Below are 18703 nucleotides of genomic sequence, written 5' to 3'. Positions count from 1 at the left end.
TCTCTCTCTCTCTCTGTCTCTGTCTCTGTCTCTCTCTCTCTCTCTCTCTCTCTCTCCCTCTCTCTCTCGCTCATCCCCCAGTGAGGAGACAGGTAATCCTCCCCTTTGCATGAATTAGAGAAAAGGCAGCACTTCCCAGTCAGGTTATCACCATGGAGGTGAGGAGTCATTTTTTTTTTCATAAAGAATTTTTATTGAGCTTTTCACAAAATATCACCAACAGAATGAAAAAGAAACCCAATAGAATTAAATACAGAACAAAATAAAACAACCCCCATGCCCCCCTATACATAAATAATAAATTAACACCCAGAATTAACACAAAGCAAATATATACACCCCCTCAGATCCCACAGTGTAAACAAACAAAATTAAAATGGAACCCCCCACCCCACTCCCGGTTGCTGCTGACCATTGTCTGCCGTTCTGCCAGGAAGTCCAAGAACGGTTGCCACCGCCTGAAGAACCCTTGTACCGATCCCCTGAAGGCGAATTTCACCCTCTCCAATTTAATAAACCCCGCCATATTGTTGATCCAGGATTCCACGCCCGGGGGCCTTGCATCCTTCCACTGAAGAAGAATCCTTCGCCAGGCTACCAGGGACGCAAAGGCCAGAATACCAGCCTCTTTCGCCTCCTGCACTCCCGGCTCCCCTGCAACCCCAAATATTGTGAGCCCCCAGCCCGGTTTGACCCTGGATCCTACTACCCCCGACACCGTCCTCGCTACGCCCTTCCAAAATTCCTCCAGCGCTGGGCATGCCCAGAACATATGGGTGTGATTTGCTGGGCTCCCTGTGCACCTAACACACCTGTCCTCACCCCCAAAGAACCGGCTCATCCTTGTCCTGGTCATGTGTGCCCTGTGCAGCACCTTAAACTGTATGAGGCTGAGCCTCGTGCACAATGAGGAAGAGTTCACCCTCCCAAGGGCATCTGCCCATGTCCCCTCTTCGATCTCCTCTCCCAACTCCTCCTCCACTTACCTTTCAACTCCACCACCGAGGCCTCCTCCTCCTCCGACATCACCTGGTAGGTTAGAGCACCCTGTCCTGTACTGTGCGTGCAGCAACCACGGGAATTCCACCACTTGCCGACTGGAAAACACCCTTACCTGTAAATATCTAAAGGTGTTCCCCAGGTGGAGCCCATACTACTCCTCCAGCTCACCCAGGCTCGCGAACTTCCCATCCACAAACAGGTCCCCCAACCACCTTATCCCTGGTCTGTGCCACCCCGAAAACCCTCCATCTATTCTCCCTGGGACAAACGGGTCGTTCCCCCATATTGGGGTCCACACCGAGGCCCCAACTTCCCCTCTGTGCCGTCTCCACTGCCCCCAGATTTTGAGGGTAGCCGCCACTACCGGGCTCATGGTATACGTCATTGGAGGGAGCGGCAGCGGCGCCTTCGGGATAAAAATGGGGAGGCACTGGAACAGGAACAAAAACCTTGGGAGCACTGTCATCTTAACTGACTGCACCCTACCCGCCAGGGACAGCGGCAACGCGTCCCACCTCTTGATCTCCTCCTCCGTTTGCTCCACCAGCCTCGTGAAATTAAGTCTATGCAGGGTCCCCCAGCTCCTGGCCACCTGGACCCCCAAATACCTGAAGCTCCTCTCCGCCCTTTTTAGTGGGAGCTCGCCAATCCCCTCTCCTTGTCCCCTGGGCGAACCACGAACAACTTGCTCTTCCCATATTGAGCTTGTACCCTGAGAAATCCCCCAACTCCCTGAGGATCCTCATTACCTCCAGCATTCCTCCACCGGGTCCACCACAGATAGCAGCAAGTCGTCCGCATAGAGCGACACCCTATGCTCCTCCCCACCCCGCACCAACCCCCCTTCCAGTTCCTCGACTCCCTCAGTGCCATAGCCAGGGGTTCAATCACCAGTGCGAAGAGTGGGGGGGGGGGGGGGGGGGGGGAGACAGGGGACACCCCTGCCTTGTCCCTCGATGCAACTGAAAGTACTCAGACCTCCTCTTGTTCGTGGCCACACTCGCCATCGGGATCTCGTACAACAGCCTAACCCACCTGACAAACCCCTCCCCAAACCCAATCCTCTTCACCTCCCACAAGGGAAAACACCCCCAGTCCCCACCCCACTCTACCCTATCGAAGGCTTTCTCAGCGTCCATCGCCACCACTATCTCCGCCTCCCCCTCCCTCGCCGGCATCATAATAATGTTCAGGAGCCTCCACACATTCACGTTCAACTGCCTCCCTTCACGAACCCCGTTTGGTCTTCGTGGATCACCTGCGGCACACAATCCTCCATTCTCGTGGCTAAGACCTTTGCCAGCACCTTGGCATCTACGTTTAACAACGAAATCGGCCTGTAAGACCCACACTGCAGGGGATCCTTGTCCTGTTTCAGGATCAAGGAGATCAGTGCCCGGGACATCGTCGGGGGCAAGGACCCCCCTCCCTTGCCTCATTGAAGGTCCTAACTAGCAACGGGCCCAACAGGTCCACACATTTCTTGTAGAATTCGACCAGGAAACCGTCCGGCCCGGTGCCTTCCCCGCCTGCATGCTCCCTATTCCTTTGGCCAGCTCCTCCAGCCCAATCGGGGCCCTCAATCCCACCACGAATCCCTCCTCCACCTTCGGAAACCTCAATTGGTCCAGAAAGCGGCCCATCCCTCCCTCCTCCAGTGGGGGCTCGGACCGATACAGTTCCTCATAAAAGTCCCTGAAGACCCCATTGATGCCAACCCCACTCCGCACCACACTCCCTCCCCTGTCCTTAACTCCCCCGATCTCCCTAGCTGCGACTCGCTTCCGAAGCTGATGCGCCAGCATCCGACTTGCCTTTTCCCCATACTCATAAATCACCCCCTGGGCCTTCCTCTACTGCGCCTCTGCCTTCCTGGTGGTCACCAGGTCGAATTCTGCCTGGAGGCTGCGCCTCTCCCTCAACAGTCCTTCCTCAGGCACCTCCGCATATCTCCTGTCTACCCTCACCATCTCCCCCACCAGCCTCTCCCTCTCCCTCTGCTCTCTCCTTGTGGGCCCTAATTGAGATCAGCTCTCCTCTAATCACCGCCTTCAGTGCCTCCCATACCATCCCCACTCGGACCTCCCCGTTATCGGCGGCCTCCAGGTATCTCTCTATGCTTCCTCTGACCCGCTCACTCACCACCTCGTCCGCCAACAGCCCCACCTCCAAGCGCCACAACGGGCGCTGGTCCCTCTCCTCCCCCAGCTCTAGGTCTACCCAATGCGGGGCGTGATCCGAAATGGCTATCGCCGAATACTCGGTATCCTCTCTACTCTCGCTATCAGCGCTCTACTCATAATAAAAAAGTCGATCCGGGAATGAGCCTTATGAACATGCGAGAAGAACGAAAATTCCCTAGCCCCTGGCCTTGCAAATCTCCAAGGGTCCACCCCTCTCATCTGGTCCATAAACCCCCTCAGCACCTTAGCCGCCGGCTTCCTACCCATCCTAGATTTGGAGCGATCCAGTGCCGGATCCAACACCGTGTTAAAGCGCCCCCCCCCCCCCCCATTATCAGGCCCCCCACTTCTATGTCCGGGATCCGACCCAACATGCGCCGCATAGAACCCGCATCGTCCCAGTTCGGGGCATTCACATTGACCAGTACCACCCTCTCCCCTTGCAGCTTACCACTTACCATTACGTACCTGCCGCCATTGTCTGTCACAATGCTCGTCGCCTCGAACGGCACCCTCTTTCCCACCAAGATCGCCACCCCCCCGATTTTTGGCATCCAGCCCGAATGAAACACCTGACCTACCCACCCCATCCTCAATCTTACCTGATCTGCCACCTTCAGGTGTGTCTCCTGGAGCATGACCACATCCGCCTTCAGGTGCGCGAACACCCGGGCCCGCTTGACCGGCCCGTTCAGTCCCCTTACATTCCAGGTTATCAGCCAGATCAGGGGGCTACCCGCCCCCCTCCCCCGCTGACTAGCCATAACCCCTCCTCAGCCAGCCACACGCCTGCACCCCACGCCCGGCCCGTTCGTCACGGCGGCAGACCCCCGTCCCAACCCCCTCTACTCGCTCCAGCTCCCCCTTAACCATACCAGCAGCAGCCCGGTTTCTCTTCTCTCTTCCCCCCCCCCCCCCCCCCCCCCCCCCCCACCCCCAATGCTAGGACCCCTCCTAGCTCCTTTGCTCCCCCATTGCAATCCTGCAAGTCTGCTGACCCCGGCCACTCCCGTGCCTCTCCTTCGACTCCTCCCATTGTGGGACATACCCTCCTCCTCCATCAGCAGGCTCTCCGCCTCCCCCTTCCATCCAAAGCGTGGGAAACAGCCCTCGCTTCCCCGCCCCCTCGAGCCTTCAGCGCCGGAAAAAGCCCACGCATTCCACCTGCCGGGCCCCGCCGCCTCTGACACAGCTCCTTTTACAGGCCCAGTCCCCTCACCCCCGACTCTGGGCTCCCCCTCCCCCGCGGGACCCCATCCCCCCCCTACCGGCCATCCACCCCTACACCATTTACTTATCCCCCCTCCAAGAGCCCACCCGACAGACCCAAACAATACCCACCCTAACCACCCACACCGAACCAAAAAGAAACAAGAGCAAAGAACCCCCCCTGAATATGTAACACACCAACGGCATCCCCGACCACCCATCCCGACCCTCAGTTTGTGTCCAGCTTCTCGGCCTGAAGAAAGGCACACGCCTCCTCCAGAGACTCAAAATAATGGTGCCCGTCCTTGTAGGTGACCCACAGTCACACCGGCTGCAGCATGCCAAACTTCACCCCCTTCCTGTGCAGCACCGCCTTCGCCCGGTTGTTCCCGGCCCTCTTCTTCGCCACCTCCGCACTCCAGTCCTGGTATATTCGAACCTCTGCGTTCACCCACCTGCTCCTCCTCTCTTTCTTGGCCCACCTGAGCATGCACTCCCGATCAGCGAACCGATGAAACCGCACCAGCGCTGCCCGCGGCAGCTCGTTAGCTTTGGGCCTCCTCGCCAGCACTCTATGCGCCCCTTCCAGCTCCAGGGGCCCCTGGAAGGACCCCGCTCCCATCAGTGAGTTTAACATGGTGACCACATAGGCCCCTTCGTCCGAACCCTCCAGCCCCCCTGAGAGGCCCAGAATCCGCAAATTCTTCCGCCTCGACCGATTCTCCATCTCCTCGAACCGTTTCTGCCATTTGAGAAATGAAAATGAAATGTAAATCACTTATTGTCACAAGTAGGCATCAAATGAAGTTACTGTGAAAAGCCCCTAGTCGCCACATTCCGGCGTCTGTTCGGGGAGGCTGTTACGGGAATTGAACCGTGCTGCTGGCCTGTCATGGTCTGCTTTCAAAGCCAGCGATTTAGCCCTGTGCTAAACAGCCCCTTTCCCCCCATTTCTTGTGGAGTGCCTCGTGCGCCTCCACCTTTACCGCAAGGCCTAAGATCTCGTCCTCGTTGTCGGAGATCTTTTGTCGGACCTCGCGGATCGCCACCCCCCTGGGCCGTCTGGGTCTCCAGCAGCTTGTCGATAGAAGCCTTCATCGGCTCCAGCAGGTCCACTTTGATCTCCCTGAAGTAGCGCTGGATAGCCTCCTGCTGCTCCTGCGCCCACTGCATCCACGCTGCCTGGCCCCCGCCCAACGCCATCTTGCTCTTCTTCCCTCGCACTTTCTTTGGGTTCACCACCACTTTTTTAGTCGCCCCGCTCCTGGTCCAAGCCGTACACTGTCGGGGGAATATTGCAATCATCTTCCCGCACCGGGAAATTGGGGGCCCTGAAAAGAGCCCAAAAGTCCATTCCAAGCGGGAGCTGCCGAACGTGCGACTTAGCTCTGCATAGCCGCAACCGGAAGTACTGAGGAGTCATTTTAAACTCATTATAACCACAGCTACTAGACTCCTCAACGACTCCCCCTCGGACTGATCTGTTCCCTGTAAGACACGATTCCCGATTCCCTATGCTGCTCTTGCTCATGTTGTATTTGCTTTGTTTGGCCCTTGTTCCACACACTAGCCAATTACTTATTTGTCGATGTATTTTGTCAATTATTCTTTTTGTCTACTGTGTATGTCCCCTTGGCTGCAGAAAAATACTTTTCACTGTACTTCGGTACATGTGACAATAAATCAATCAATCATTCTTGGGTTATGGCTGTCGCCAGCACGGCCGTTGTTTTTCACCGTCCCTTGTTACTGTGGTGGTGGACCAGCTTTGTGAGCTACTGCCGAGTGGTGAAGTTGTTCCCACGCAGTGTTGGGTAAGGAATTCCAGGAGGTTGATCCAATGACCACATAGGAATGGCGATTAATGTCCAAGTCTAGACGCTGTGTGACTTGGAGGTAATGGTGTCCTGTGCACCTGCTGCCCTTTTCCATCTAGCTTGTGGAGCTCGGAGGTTTGGGAGGTGCTGACGACACATTGTAGTTGATATGTACTGTAGCTACGGTGCGCTGGGAATGGAGGGAGTGGATATTTCAGCTGGTGAATGAGATGCAGGTAGCTGCTTCCTAGTGCAAATACTCCATTCCCTTGAATTCATGTTTTTGCAGTCCAGTATACTGTGTGTTGCTCTGTGGTTTAATCCCCACCAAATACAACACATCCTTTTATATGGAATGCAGGCCTGATTTGCGTGAGGATTTTGTTAATGTTGGTTCAGTAATGTTCTTCTGCGTTTCCGTTTTAGGGCTGGGAGTTGGCTGTGACACCCAATGAGCTGTCGGACTGGGCGTTGGTAAAAGTGCAGTAAATCGAGCATCTGTTCTCGGCAGAGTAAAGAACTCCTGACCTAAGCAGAATGTTTCTTGGCCAACCAATGCAGTGTTTGCTAGGACTGCCTGTCCATTGATTGCCGAGCATTGAGAGAACCCGTGTGATGTTTTAACCCTTTCTTACAGCTGTGTTTGTGTTTTTTTGAGAGAATGAAATTTTTAAAATAGGCCCTCGTCATTGTTCAGATCTTGGTTTGAATTCAGTGCAGGTTGAGTCTCTGTCTTTCTGATTGGGGCTGTGCTCTATGTGAAATAATTTGTGTAGTCTCACCTCACTTTTTGTTAGGTTTGGGTGCGTGGTGTAGTCTTGTCAATTGCAGATCACACAAGTAGCTTGTACAGGAGAACATGTTCTTGATGTTGAAGCTGACTGAAGTGTGAGAGCTTGCACTGCATCTGCCCTGTAGCACTTGTTGAAACAAAATGGAACCAATGTGAGCATATAATCGAATTTTATAACAAAAAATAAAAATGTAGTCCAACAGGTTTGTTTGGAGTCACTAGCTTTCAGAGCATAGCTCCGAGTTTATCCACTCACCTGATGAAGGAGTTGCGCTCGAAAGCGAGTGACTCCAAACAAACGACCCACTCGTGTGTCCTGGTCAGGTGTGCCCTGTGCATCACTGTCAGTATATCAGACTCCGCTTTGCGCATGAGGAGATTGGTTTCAACTTTGACACCACACCAGCAAACCAGTTAAAACGTTCACGTTTGCGCATTGATGTTTTGTGCTGCCCACCTCCTTGATTCAGGATGCTTAGTTGCTGTTTGGATACGTTTTTACTTGGTGACTCTTTGTGTTTCCAAACTTTTTCTTCAAATTATTATATTTTCAAACTTATTGCTATATTTTAATAATTGATTGAGTGCAAAATTCGGGGTTATTTTGTTGGAAATACAACGTCGGACTTTGGTTCAAGAATTGATCCCCGATTTCTAACATTGCTCTTAGGGGAAATATCAGTTCAAGCTTGATGACGTTTCGACTGAAAATGTGGTTTTCAGGAACCAATTGTGTCGCAAGTCGCAGAACTGCCTGTCCAAATCGGGAAGTTAGTGTTCCCATGATGTCGCTGCTGTTTTCACCACTGATGGAAGTTGCAGGGCTTGGGAGGTGCTGTTAAAGTAAGGAAAGGGAGGGGGGGGGGGTCCCAGATTTCTGGCAAATTTTGTGTGACGAAGCGACCGCAACATTTTACTAGTGCGAGAGTCTCGAAGAAGGGGACATAGCTACAAGGTAAATGAAATGAAATGAAAATCGCTTATTGTCACAAGTAGGCTTCAAATGAAGTTACTGTGAAAAGCCCCTAGTCGCCACATTCCGCCGCCTGTTCGGGGAGGCTGGTACGGGGCGGTCATTTAAAACTGAGGTACATAGAAATTGCTTCTCGCAGAGGGTGGTGAATCTCTGGCATGTTCTGCCCCAGAGGGTGGTGGAGCCGGATCATCAGAACCATTTAAAGTGAAGATGGCTAAATATTTGATGGGTCAAGGCTATGGGGAAATGGCACAGGAAAGGAGTCGAGGCCAGCATGGATCAGCCATGATCGTGTTGAATAGCGGGCCAGGCTTGATGGGCCCCGTGGCCTACTGCTATTTCTTGCGTTCTTGTGTGTGACTTCACCCTGAACAAGCTGGCTTGAATTTTAAAGTTCTGACACCTCCATTCTGAATCCTTCCCCCAACCAGAGGAATACCACTTTACCCTATCAAATACTTTAATCATCGTCAACCCTTGAACTACATTACCTACTTAGTTAAGGGAATAGAATGCAAACTGACCTAATTTAACCCTCTAAGCCTGGTATTGTTCTGGTGAATCTGTATTACATCCCCTCGGAGACCAGTGTCCGCTTCCTGAGGTGTTTCTCTAATTCGGAGAACAGTTAAAATGGGTTAAGCAATGTGGCCTGTTTGCGAGACTATTCTATAAATAACAAGTCATTCAATGTTTTAACATCACTGCTAAACCCTGAGACTGTTCATTTACAAGCATGCGATGAAAGACTAGCAATGATCTTCTGGTCAATCCAGTTTATCCCACACAATTGGATTGATTGATTGATTGATCTATTGTCACATGTACCGATGTACAGTGAAAAGTATTTTTCTGGCCAAGGGAACGTACACAGTACGTACATAGTGGACAAAAAAAGAATAATCAGCAGAGTACATTGACAAATGGTATATCGACAAACCGTGATTGGTTCAGTGCGGAACAAGGGGCCAAACAAAGCAAATACATGAGCTAGAGCAGCATAGGGCGTCGTGAATAGTGTTCTTACAGGGAACAGATCAGTCCGAGGGGGAGTCGATGAGTCTTGTAGCTGTGGAGAAGAAGCTGTTCCTATGTCTGGATGTGAGTCTTCAGACTTCTGTATCTTCTACCTGATGGAAGGGTCTGGAAGAGGGCAAATCCTGAGTGGGAGGGTCCCTTGCAGCTCACTATGCAAAGCCAGATTTCTCTGCTCACTGTTCTGGTTTAAGATTGAACATAAAGTGAGGTGTCGCACGATCGGAGGCTGCTCACTGTTTTTTCCGGCCTGGACTGTCCACCCGCAAACCTCTTCAAACCGGGTACAGTAATCGGGCACATTAATCTGGCCTGCTTTACACTATGAACAGCTGCCAGTACTTCAGATACACAGCGGGACGTTCTGCAAGAGTTTCACAACAGTGGGCTGGAGCCACAGTGCCTAGAATAACCTCGTTTCTCATCACCTCTTTGCCCACACGGTGGGTGTTGCACTCGATTCTCATGGCACGTCTGTCAGCTGGGTCACTTTAACACCTCACTTTGAACAGGCCAACTATGAAAAGCTAAAACTAGAATAAAAGCTTTTCTGCTCTTGAGGCAGGATCAGAGGACAAAGGAAGGTTTGGGTGGTAAAGTTCACCTCCGTTTGCTCTTCCTGTCGGCTGGTAATGGGGCGGCAGTTACAATGCACCCTGGTTTCTTGCTGAGGGGAACACTGGCTGAGTGACAGCAGTGGAGGAGAATTTAAAATAAAATAACGGAGGCAAAGTTGCAATGTATGATTTTATTAAAAATACAAGTTCAATAGTAAAGAGGGCAATGCTGAAATAAGTGGAGGTCTCCGATTTCTTTCACATTTTTTTTTTTTTCTCCACAATAAACTTTACTATACAGATTCAGAAAAGTGAAACAATTTACAATATTGATCTTATTCTCTAACATTCATAATTAACAAGAGGTAAATATGCCGATATCGCTCTTGAATGTAGACGCCAAACTGCTGGCCAAGATCTTGGCTGCTAGAATTGAGGACTGTGTCCCTGGGGTGATAGGGGAGGATCAGACAGGCTTCGTTAAGGGCAGGCAATTGAACTCCAATGTACAGAGGCTCCTAAACATCATTATGATGCCCTCAGAGGGAGGGGAGGCAGAAGTAGTGGCGGCGATGGACGCAGAGAAAGCCTTTGACCGGGTGGAATGGGAGTACCTGTGGGAAACGCTAAGGAGGTTTGGATTCGGTGAGGGGTTCATAGGTTGGGTCCAGCTACTCTACCAGCCCCCATGGCAAGTGTGTGCACGAACAGGGTGAGGTCGGAATACTTTAGGCTCCACCGGGGGATGAGGCAGGGGTGCCCCCTCTCCCCGTTACTATTCGCCCTTACGATAGAGCCATTGGCCATAGCGCTGCGGGCTTCAAAGAACTGGCAGGGGCTGATCCGGGGAGGAGGAGCATCGGGTCTCGCTCCATGCGGATGATCTGCTCCTGTACATCTCGGACCCATTAGAGGGGATGGGGGAGGTCATGCAGATTTTGAGGGACTTTGGCAATTTTTCAGGGTACAAATTAAACGAGAAGAAAAGTGAGATGTTCATGATCCAAGCTAAGGGGCAGGGAAAGAGACTGGGAGAGCTTCCGCTGAAGACAGTGGAGAAAGGTTTCCGGTACCTAGGTATACAGGTGGCTCGAAAGTGGGATGTCCTCCGCAAGCTGAATTTATCCCGGCTAGTAGAGTAGATGGAGGGGGACTTCAAAAGGTGGGACATGCTCCCGCTATCTCTAGCGGGGAGGGTGCAGACCGTTAAGATGACGGTCCTCTCCAGATTTCTGTTCGTCTTCCAGTGCCTTCCCATCTTCATCCCTAAGTCCTTCTTTAAGCGGGTGAACAAGATCATCTTGGGCTCTGTATGGGCAAATAAGACCCCGTGAGTAAAGAGACTGTACCTAGAGCGCAGTCCGGGGGGGGGGGCTGGCCCTGCCGTATTTTTGCAGCTACTACTGGCCGGCTAATATAGCCATGATTAGGAAATGGGTATTGGAGGAGGGGTCGACGTGGGAGCGGTTAGAGGCAGCGTCATGTAAAGGTGCCAGCTTAGGGGCACTTGTAATGGCACCTCTGTCATCCTCGCCGGTCCACTACTCCTCAAGTCCAGTGGTGGTGGCGGCATTAAAAATCCGGGGTCAGTGGATTAGACACAGGAGGGTGGAGGGAGCCTCAGTCTGGACCCCGATACGCAACAATCACACATTTGTCCCGGGCAAGATAGACGGAGGGTTTCAAAGCTGGCATAGGGCAGGCATTAAAAGAATGGGGGACCTATTCATAGACGGGACCTTTCCCAGCCTGAAAGCGCTTGAGGAGAAATTCAGTTTGCCCCATGGAAACGCTTTCAGATACCTTCAGGTACGCGCCTTTCTGAAAAACCAGGTGGTGACATTTCCGTTGCTACCCCCACACAGGATACAAAATCGGGTGGTCTCCAGCACCTGGGTAGGGGAGGGGAAGATGTCGGACATCTACCAGGAACTTCAGGAGGCAGAGGAAGCCCCAGTGGGGGAACGTAAGGGCAAGTGGGAGGAGGAGCTAGGCTGGGAGCTGGATGAGGGCCTGTGGGCGGACGCCCTAAACAGGGTCAATTCCTCTTCATCGTGTGCCAGGTTTAGCTTAATCCAGTTTAAGGTGGTCCACCGGGCACACATGACGGCAACCAGGATGAGCAAGCTCTTTGGCATTGAGGATAAATGTGCGAGGTGTGCGGGAAGCCCAGCAGATCATGCCCATATGTTCTGGGCATGCCCGGCTCTTAAGGGATTCTAGCAGGGATTTGCTAAGGCAATGTCCAAGATCTTGTATACGCGGGTGGTGCCGAGTCCAGAGATAGCGATCTTTGGTGTGTCAGATGATCCGGGAGTTCAGGAGGCGAAGGAGGCCGACGTATTGGCCTTTGCCTCCCTGGTAGCCCGGAGACGGATCCTTTTAATGTGGAGGGACTCGAAGCCCCCGAGTGTGGAGACCTGGATTGGTGACATGGCTGGGTTTCTCAGCCTCGAGAAAATAAAGTTTGCCTTGAGAGGGTCCATGGCGGGGTTCTCTCGGAGGTGGCAGCCGTTCCTCGACTTTCTAGGAGAGCAGTGAGGGTCAGCAGCATCTCCTGATGGTTGAATCTCTTCTCCTCGAGCTCCGTCCAACTGGGTTCCTAAGGCTGCATTCCAATACTGGCACACAGGCACACCTCCAGCTCTTTCAGCCACACAGAGCAGAACACTGCTTAAAATCTCTCAACACCACCCTCTTCTTTCACATTCTTAAATGAACATAGTTTTAGCTCTTTTACAGACTGTGGAGGGGACTGCGTTGAATAAATAAACCCAGAGCGTTCCAACTTTGTGTTTAAAATTGGGATGAGGCACAGTGTTAGCACTGCTGCCTCACAGCTCCAGGGACCCGGGTTCAATTCCGGCCTCGGGTGACTTGTCTGGTTGGAGTCTGCATGTTCTCCCCATGTCTGCGTGGGTTTCCTCCGGGTGTTCCAGTTTCCACCCACAGTCCAAAGCTGTGCAGATTGGGTGGATTGGCCATGCTAAATTGCTCTAAGTGTCCAGGGTGGGATTACCGAGTCACGGGCATAGAGAGGAGGTGTGGACTTAAGTAGGGTGCTCTTTCCCAGGGCTAGCAGACTCGATGGGCCAAATGGCCTCCTGCACTAAATTCTATGATTCCATGAGTTCATTGCAAGGTAAACGTCATAATCCAGCTACAGGTGTCCCATTGTAACCAGTCCACTGAAGTCTTTCAACAGTATTCAAAATACCCGACTGTGTGGCGATTTCCTCAAAAAACCTTTCTTGTCGATTGAAATATTTCTACCATCTGCCTTGATTCTAAAGGTGTTAATTTTATAGCAGGAGCTTGCTCTTCATAGCATACTGGACATTCTCTTTTTAAAAAAATATATTTTATTAAAGTTTTCAAACACTATTTTCCCCCTTACAAATCAAATCAAAAAAAAATAAAAATACAAGTAATATGATAACTACAATATAACATTGTGTAACTAACATGGTAAACTAACCAAATAACACTAAGTAATACTACCCCCCAAAAACCCAAACAATTTACCCCCTCTCCCCCCCTCCCCTCCCCCTGGGTTGCTGCTGCTGGTCATCTATTTTCCCTCTAACCTTCCGCTAGGTAGTCGAGGAACGGTTGCCACCGCCTGGTGAACCCTTGAGCCGATCCTCTCAGCGCAAACTTTATCTGCTCCAGTTTTATGAACCCCGCCATATCGTTTATCCAGGCCTCCAGTCCGGGGGGTTTCGCTTCCTTCCACATGAGTAAAATCCTACGCCGGGCTACTAGGGACGCAAAGGCCACGACATCGGCCTCTTTCGCCTCCTGCACTCCCGGCACATCGCAACTCCAAATAAAGCTAACCCTCAGCCTGGTTTGACCCGGACCTTCACCACCTTCGAGATCACTCCCGTCACTCCCCTCCAATACCCCTCCAGTGCTGGACACAACCAAAACATATGTGTGTGGTTCGCCGGGCTTCCCCCGCACCTCCCACACTTGTCCTCCACTCCGAAGAACCTGCTCAACCTTGCTCCCGTTATGTGTGCTCTATGCAGCACCTTAAATTGGATCAGGCTAAGCCTGGCACACGAGGAAGAGGAATTTACCCTGCTTAGGGCATCAGCCCACAGACCCTCCTCAATCTCCTCCCCGAGCTCTTCTTCCCATTTTCCCTTCTGTTCGCCCACCAACTCCTCCCCCTCTTCTCTCATCTCCCGGTATATCTCTGACACTTTGCCCTCCCCGACCCACCCCTCCGAAAGCACTCTATCCTGGATCCCTTGTGTCGGGAGCAGCGGAAATTCCCTCACCTGTTGTCTTGTGAACGCCCTCACCTGCATATACCTAAAGAAATTTCCCCGGGGCAGCTTATACTTTTCCTCAAGCGCTCCCAAGCTCGCAAACGTCCCGTCTATAAATAAATCTCCCACTCTCCTGATTCCTACCCAGTGCCAGCTCTGGAATCCTCCGTCCAGCCTCCCTGGGGCAAACCTATGGTTGTTCCTGATCGGGGACCCCACCGAGGCTCCCAGCACACCCCTCTTGTCGCCTCCATTGCCTCCAGATACTTAATGTTGCCGCCACCACTGGGTTCGTGGTAAATTTCTTTGGTGAGAGCGGTAGTGGCGCCGTCACCAGCGCTTTTAAACTCGTCCCTTTACAGGACTTCATCGCCAATCTTTTCCACGCCGCTCCCTCTCCCTCTATCATCCATTTACGAATCATCGCCACATTGGCGGCCCAGTAGTAGTCGCCCAAATTCGGCAATGCCAGTCCCCCTCTGTCTCTACTACGTTGTAAGAACCCCCTCCTTACCCTCAGGACCTTCCCTGCCCACACGAAGCTCGTGATGCTCCGATCTATTTTTTTAAAAAAGGCCTTCGTGATCAGTATAGGGAGACATTGGAACACACATAGGAACCTCGGGAGGACCATCATCTTAATTGCCTGCACTCTGCCCGCCAGTGACAGCGGCTGCATGTCCCACCTTTTGAAATCCTCTTCCCTTTGTTCCACCAGTCGTGTCAGATTAAGTCTGTGTAAGGTTCCCCAGCTCCTGGCTATCTGAATCCCCAGGTATCGAAAGTGTCTTTCCACTCTCCTTAGCGGTAGGCCATCTATCCCTCTACTCTGGTCCCCAGGGTGTATCACAAAAAGCTCACTCTTTCCCATGTTAAGCCTATATCCCGAGAAATCTCCAAACTCCCTCAATATCTGCATGACCTCTGTCATCCCCCCCCCCCCCCACTGGGTCCGTCACATACAGCAGTAGGTCATCCGCGTAGAGTGACACTGTGTTCCTCTCCCCCTCTAATCACCCCTCTCCATTTTCTGGAGTCTCTCAGCGCTATGGCCAGTGGTTCAATTGCCAACGCGAACAGTAATGGGGACAGCGGGCATCCCTGTCTTGTTCCCCTGTATAGTCGAAAATACTCTGACCTTTGCCGACCTGTGACCACACTTGCCGTTGGGGCCCCATAGAGGAGTTTAACCCAGCTGACAAACCCGTCCCCGAACCTTCTCAGCACCTCCCATAGATACTCCCACTCCACCCTATCAAATGCCTTCTCTGCATCCATTGCCGCCACTATCTCTGCCTCCCCCCTCTACTGGGGGCATCATTATCACCCCTAATAGCCGTCGCACGTTGACATTTAGTTGTCTCCCCTTTACGAACCCTGTCTGGTCTTCGTGCACCACCCCCGGGACACAATCCTCTATCCTCGTTGCCAGCACCTTTGCTAGCAACTTGGCGTCCACATTTAGCAGTGAGATAGGCCTATAGGACCCACACTGCAGCGGATCTTTATCCCGCTTCAAGATTAGCGATATCGTCGCCTCCGACATTGTCGGGGGTAGGGTCCCCCCTTCTTTGGCCTTGTTAAAAGTCCTTACCAACAGCGGGGCCAACAAGTCCACATATTTTCTATAAAATTCCACCGGGAACCCATCTGGTCCCGGGGCCTTCCCTGCCTGCATATTCCCCAGCCCCTTGGTAACCTCGTCCACCCCAATTGGCGCCCCCAGGCCTTCCACCTCCTGCTCCTCCACCCTCGGGAACCTTAATTGGTCCAAAAACTGCCGCATCTCCTCTTTTCCCTCCGGGGGTTGGGACCTATAAAGTCTCTCGTCAAAGGTCTTAAACACCTCGTTTATCTTCCCTGCTCTCCGCACCATAGCTCCCTTTTCATCCCTAATTCCCCCTATCTCCCTCGCCGCTGTCCTCTTTCGCAGCTGATGGGCCATCAGGCACTCGCCTTTTCCCCATATTCATATCTCATCCCCTGTGCCTTCCTCCACTGTGCCTCCGCCCTCCTTGTGGTCAACAGGTCGAACTCCGTCTGGAGTCGTCGTCTCTCCCTGTATAGTCCTTCCTCCGGGGCCTCCGCGTATTCTTTATCAACCCTCAAAATCTCCCCCAGTAGTCTTTCCCTTTCCTTGGCCTCTATTTTCCCCTTGTGGGCCCTGATGGAGATCAGCTCTCCTCTGACCACCGCCTTTAGTGCTTCCCATACTACTCCCACTCGGACCTCCCCGTCGTCATTGGCCTCCAGGTATCTTTCGATACATCCCCGCACCCTTCCACAGACTCCCTCATCCGCCAGTAATCCCACATCCAGTCGCCAGAGTGAACGCTGCTCCCTCTCCTCTCCTCTCCTAGTTCCAGGTCCACCCAGTGTGGGGCATGATCTGAAACAGCTGTGGCTGAATACTCAGTTTCTTCCACCCTCGAGATCAGCGACCTTCCCAAAACAAAGAAATCTATCCGGGAATACACCTTGTGAACATGGGAGAAGAAGGAGAACTCTTTGGCCTTCGGCCTAACAAATCGCCACGGATCCACTCCCCCCATTTGGTCCATAAACCCCTTAAGCACCTTGGCCGCTGCCGGCCTTCTTCCAGTCCTAGATCTAGATCTATCTAACCCTGGGTCCAACACGGTGTTGAAGTCCTCCCCCATTATCAGGTTTCCTACCTCCAGGTCCGGGATACGTCCCAGCATCCGCTTCATGAATCCCGCATCATCCCAATTCGGGGCATATACGTTAACCAACACGACCTCCATTCCCTCCAGTCTGCCACTCACCATCACATATCTGCCTCCGCTATCTGCTACAATGTTCCTAGCTTCGAATGACACCCGTTTCCCCACCAGTATGGCCACCCCTCTGTTCTTTGCACCCAGCCCTGAGTGGAACACCTGTCCCACCCATCCTTTCCTTAACCTAACTTGGTCCGCCACCTTCAGGTGCGTCTCCTGAAGCATAGCCACGTCTGCCCTCAGTCCTTTCAAGTGCGCGAACACTCGGGCCCTTTTAATCGGCCCATTTAGGCCTCTCACGTTCCACGTGATCAGCCGAACTGGGGGGCTACCTGCCCCCATCCCGTGTCGACTAGCCATCACCCTCTCTAGGCCAGTCCCTCGTCCCGGTTCCGCGCACCCACCCGTTCCTACTGGGCATTCTCAAACCTGAATTTCAACCCATCGTATTTGAGGGACATATACTTAGCATAGCCCCCCTTGACTGGATATTTTCCAGATGCTAGATGTGTTGTCGACCGTGTGGCTGACAAGATATGTTTTCCATGAGTGTCTGTAATGCATCATCCAACACCCAGCAATGTTTGTCGACTGGCCTGGTCCTCTGGTTTTATTGCTGTGTTTGATTGTGCAGACTGGAGTTGCACTTTGTTTTGCTGTTCCTTGCTGAGATAACCTGCCTGTGGTACCTCGGGGCCCTGGTGAACTATGGCACATTACTTAGATGGCCATTTTAGAAACACGAGATTAATTGGAGGAAAGTGCAATTGAGCAAATGGGACCATTCTGTAATTTAAAAACTAACTAGCCAGGCTCAAAACGTTTGATGTTTAGTAGCTTGATGCAAATTGGTAGACAACATATCGAACTTATATGTATTTCAAGTCCTACAGTAAGAAAAGAGAGGGCCTGCACGTACACGTTCAGCCAATTAATTGCTTTTGCTATGGTCACGTCGAATAGCTAAGTACAACAAGTTTCAACAGGGAATGATCCATGAACAAATTGTTCTGTTTTTAATGGTGTTAGTTTAGGAATGTGCGGTGAATTTCCCAGCCCTTCTTTGAATAGTACAATGGGAAAACTTGCACCTACTTAAACGGGCCTGGATTTGGCAACTCATTCGGAAGATAGCATCTAAAACAGTGCAGCACTCCATCCATATGGCTCTATTTTAAATGCTGAAATTCTGATTGTTGCTTTGAATCCAGACCCTTCAAACAGCTGTCTGTGTACCCACAATGTGTCATAGTTCCTTCATAAATTTCTAATAATGCTGTTTGTTGCCTTTCCAGGAATGGCGTTAACGTAGAGGGAGCGACACACAAACAAGTTGTGGACCTGATTCGGGCTGGAGATCGCGAGTTGATTCTCACCGTGCTGTCTGTTCCACAACAAGAAGCCGACCGGCTCGATCCAGGTGATGACTCCTCCGGGAATATCTACTACGACTACAGCGAGAAGCGGGCGGTGCCGATCTCTATCCCTGGCTACAAACATGTTGAGCGGAATGGGGAGAAATTTGTGGTGAGTAATTGGATCATCAACCTGGTTTGTCATTCCTATTGAGAAGGGTTCCAAACGAATGCTTAGTGCCTGTGTTCACTCGTGAGAGGGACGATGTGGGTATAGAAATTGGGGAGAAGGATTGTGATAAAAGTTTTAAAAATTAACACCGAGGAAGCTCGGACTGGTCTGGCAGGCTTAAAAGTAGATAAATCTCCGGGGCCAGATAAAATATACTCCAGGCTGTTGTGAGGCAAGGGAGGAAATAGCAGGGATGCTAGCAATTTTCAATTCCTCTCTGGCCACAGGAAAAGTGCTGGCGGACTGGAGGATAGCCAATGCGGTGCCATTATTCAGGAAGGGAGGAAGGGATAAACTAGGAAACTACAGGTCAGTCAGTCTAACCTCAGTGGTGGGGAAACTATTGGAAGCAATTCTGAAAGACAGAAATAATCTGCATTTGGAGAGCACAGTCTTACAACCCAGGTTAAAGTCCAACAGGTTTGTGTGATTTGAAACTAATTGTGTGATTTGAAATTAAAGGGGCTGTTTAGCACTGGGCTAAATCGCTGGCTTTGAAAGCAGACCAAGGCAGGCCAGCAGC

The 18703-nt window shown here is 51.8% G+C and overlaps 1 protein-coding gene across 2 annotated transcripts in view; it reads left to right on the top strand.

The window, feature by feature from the left end:
- LOC140404468 (sorting nexin-27-like) overlaps positions 1–18703 on the top strand; it is a 195179-nt gene that overhangs the window by 68665 nt on the left and 107811 nt on the right. For both annotated transcript variants that reach the window (XM_072493049.1, XM_072493050.1), the window contains exon 2: positions 17889–18120. In XM_072493049.1, the coding sequence (XP_072349150.1) occupies positions 17889–18120 (232 nt within the window). The remainder of the gene's footprint in view (positions 1–17888; positions 18121–18703) is intronic.

The sequence above is a fragment of the Scyliorhinus torazame genome, chromosome 30 (assembly GCF_047496885.1).
Source record: "Scyliorhinus torazame isolate Kashiwa2021f chromosome 30, sScyTor2.1, whole genome shotgun sequence".
Classification (NCBI taxonomy): Eukaryota; Metazoa; Chordata; class Chondrichthyes; order Carcharhiniformes; family Scyliorhinidae; genus Scyliorhinus; species Scyliorhinus torazame.
This window is presented reverse-complemented; position numbering and strand designations above follow the sequence as displayed.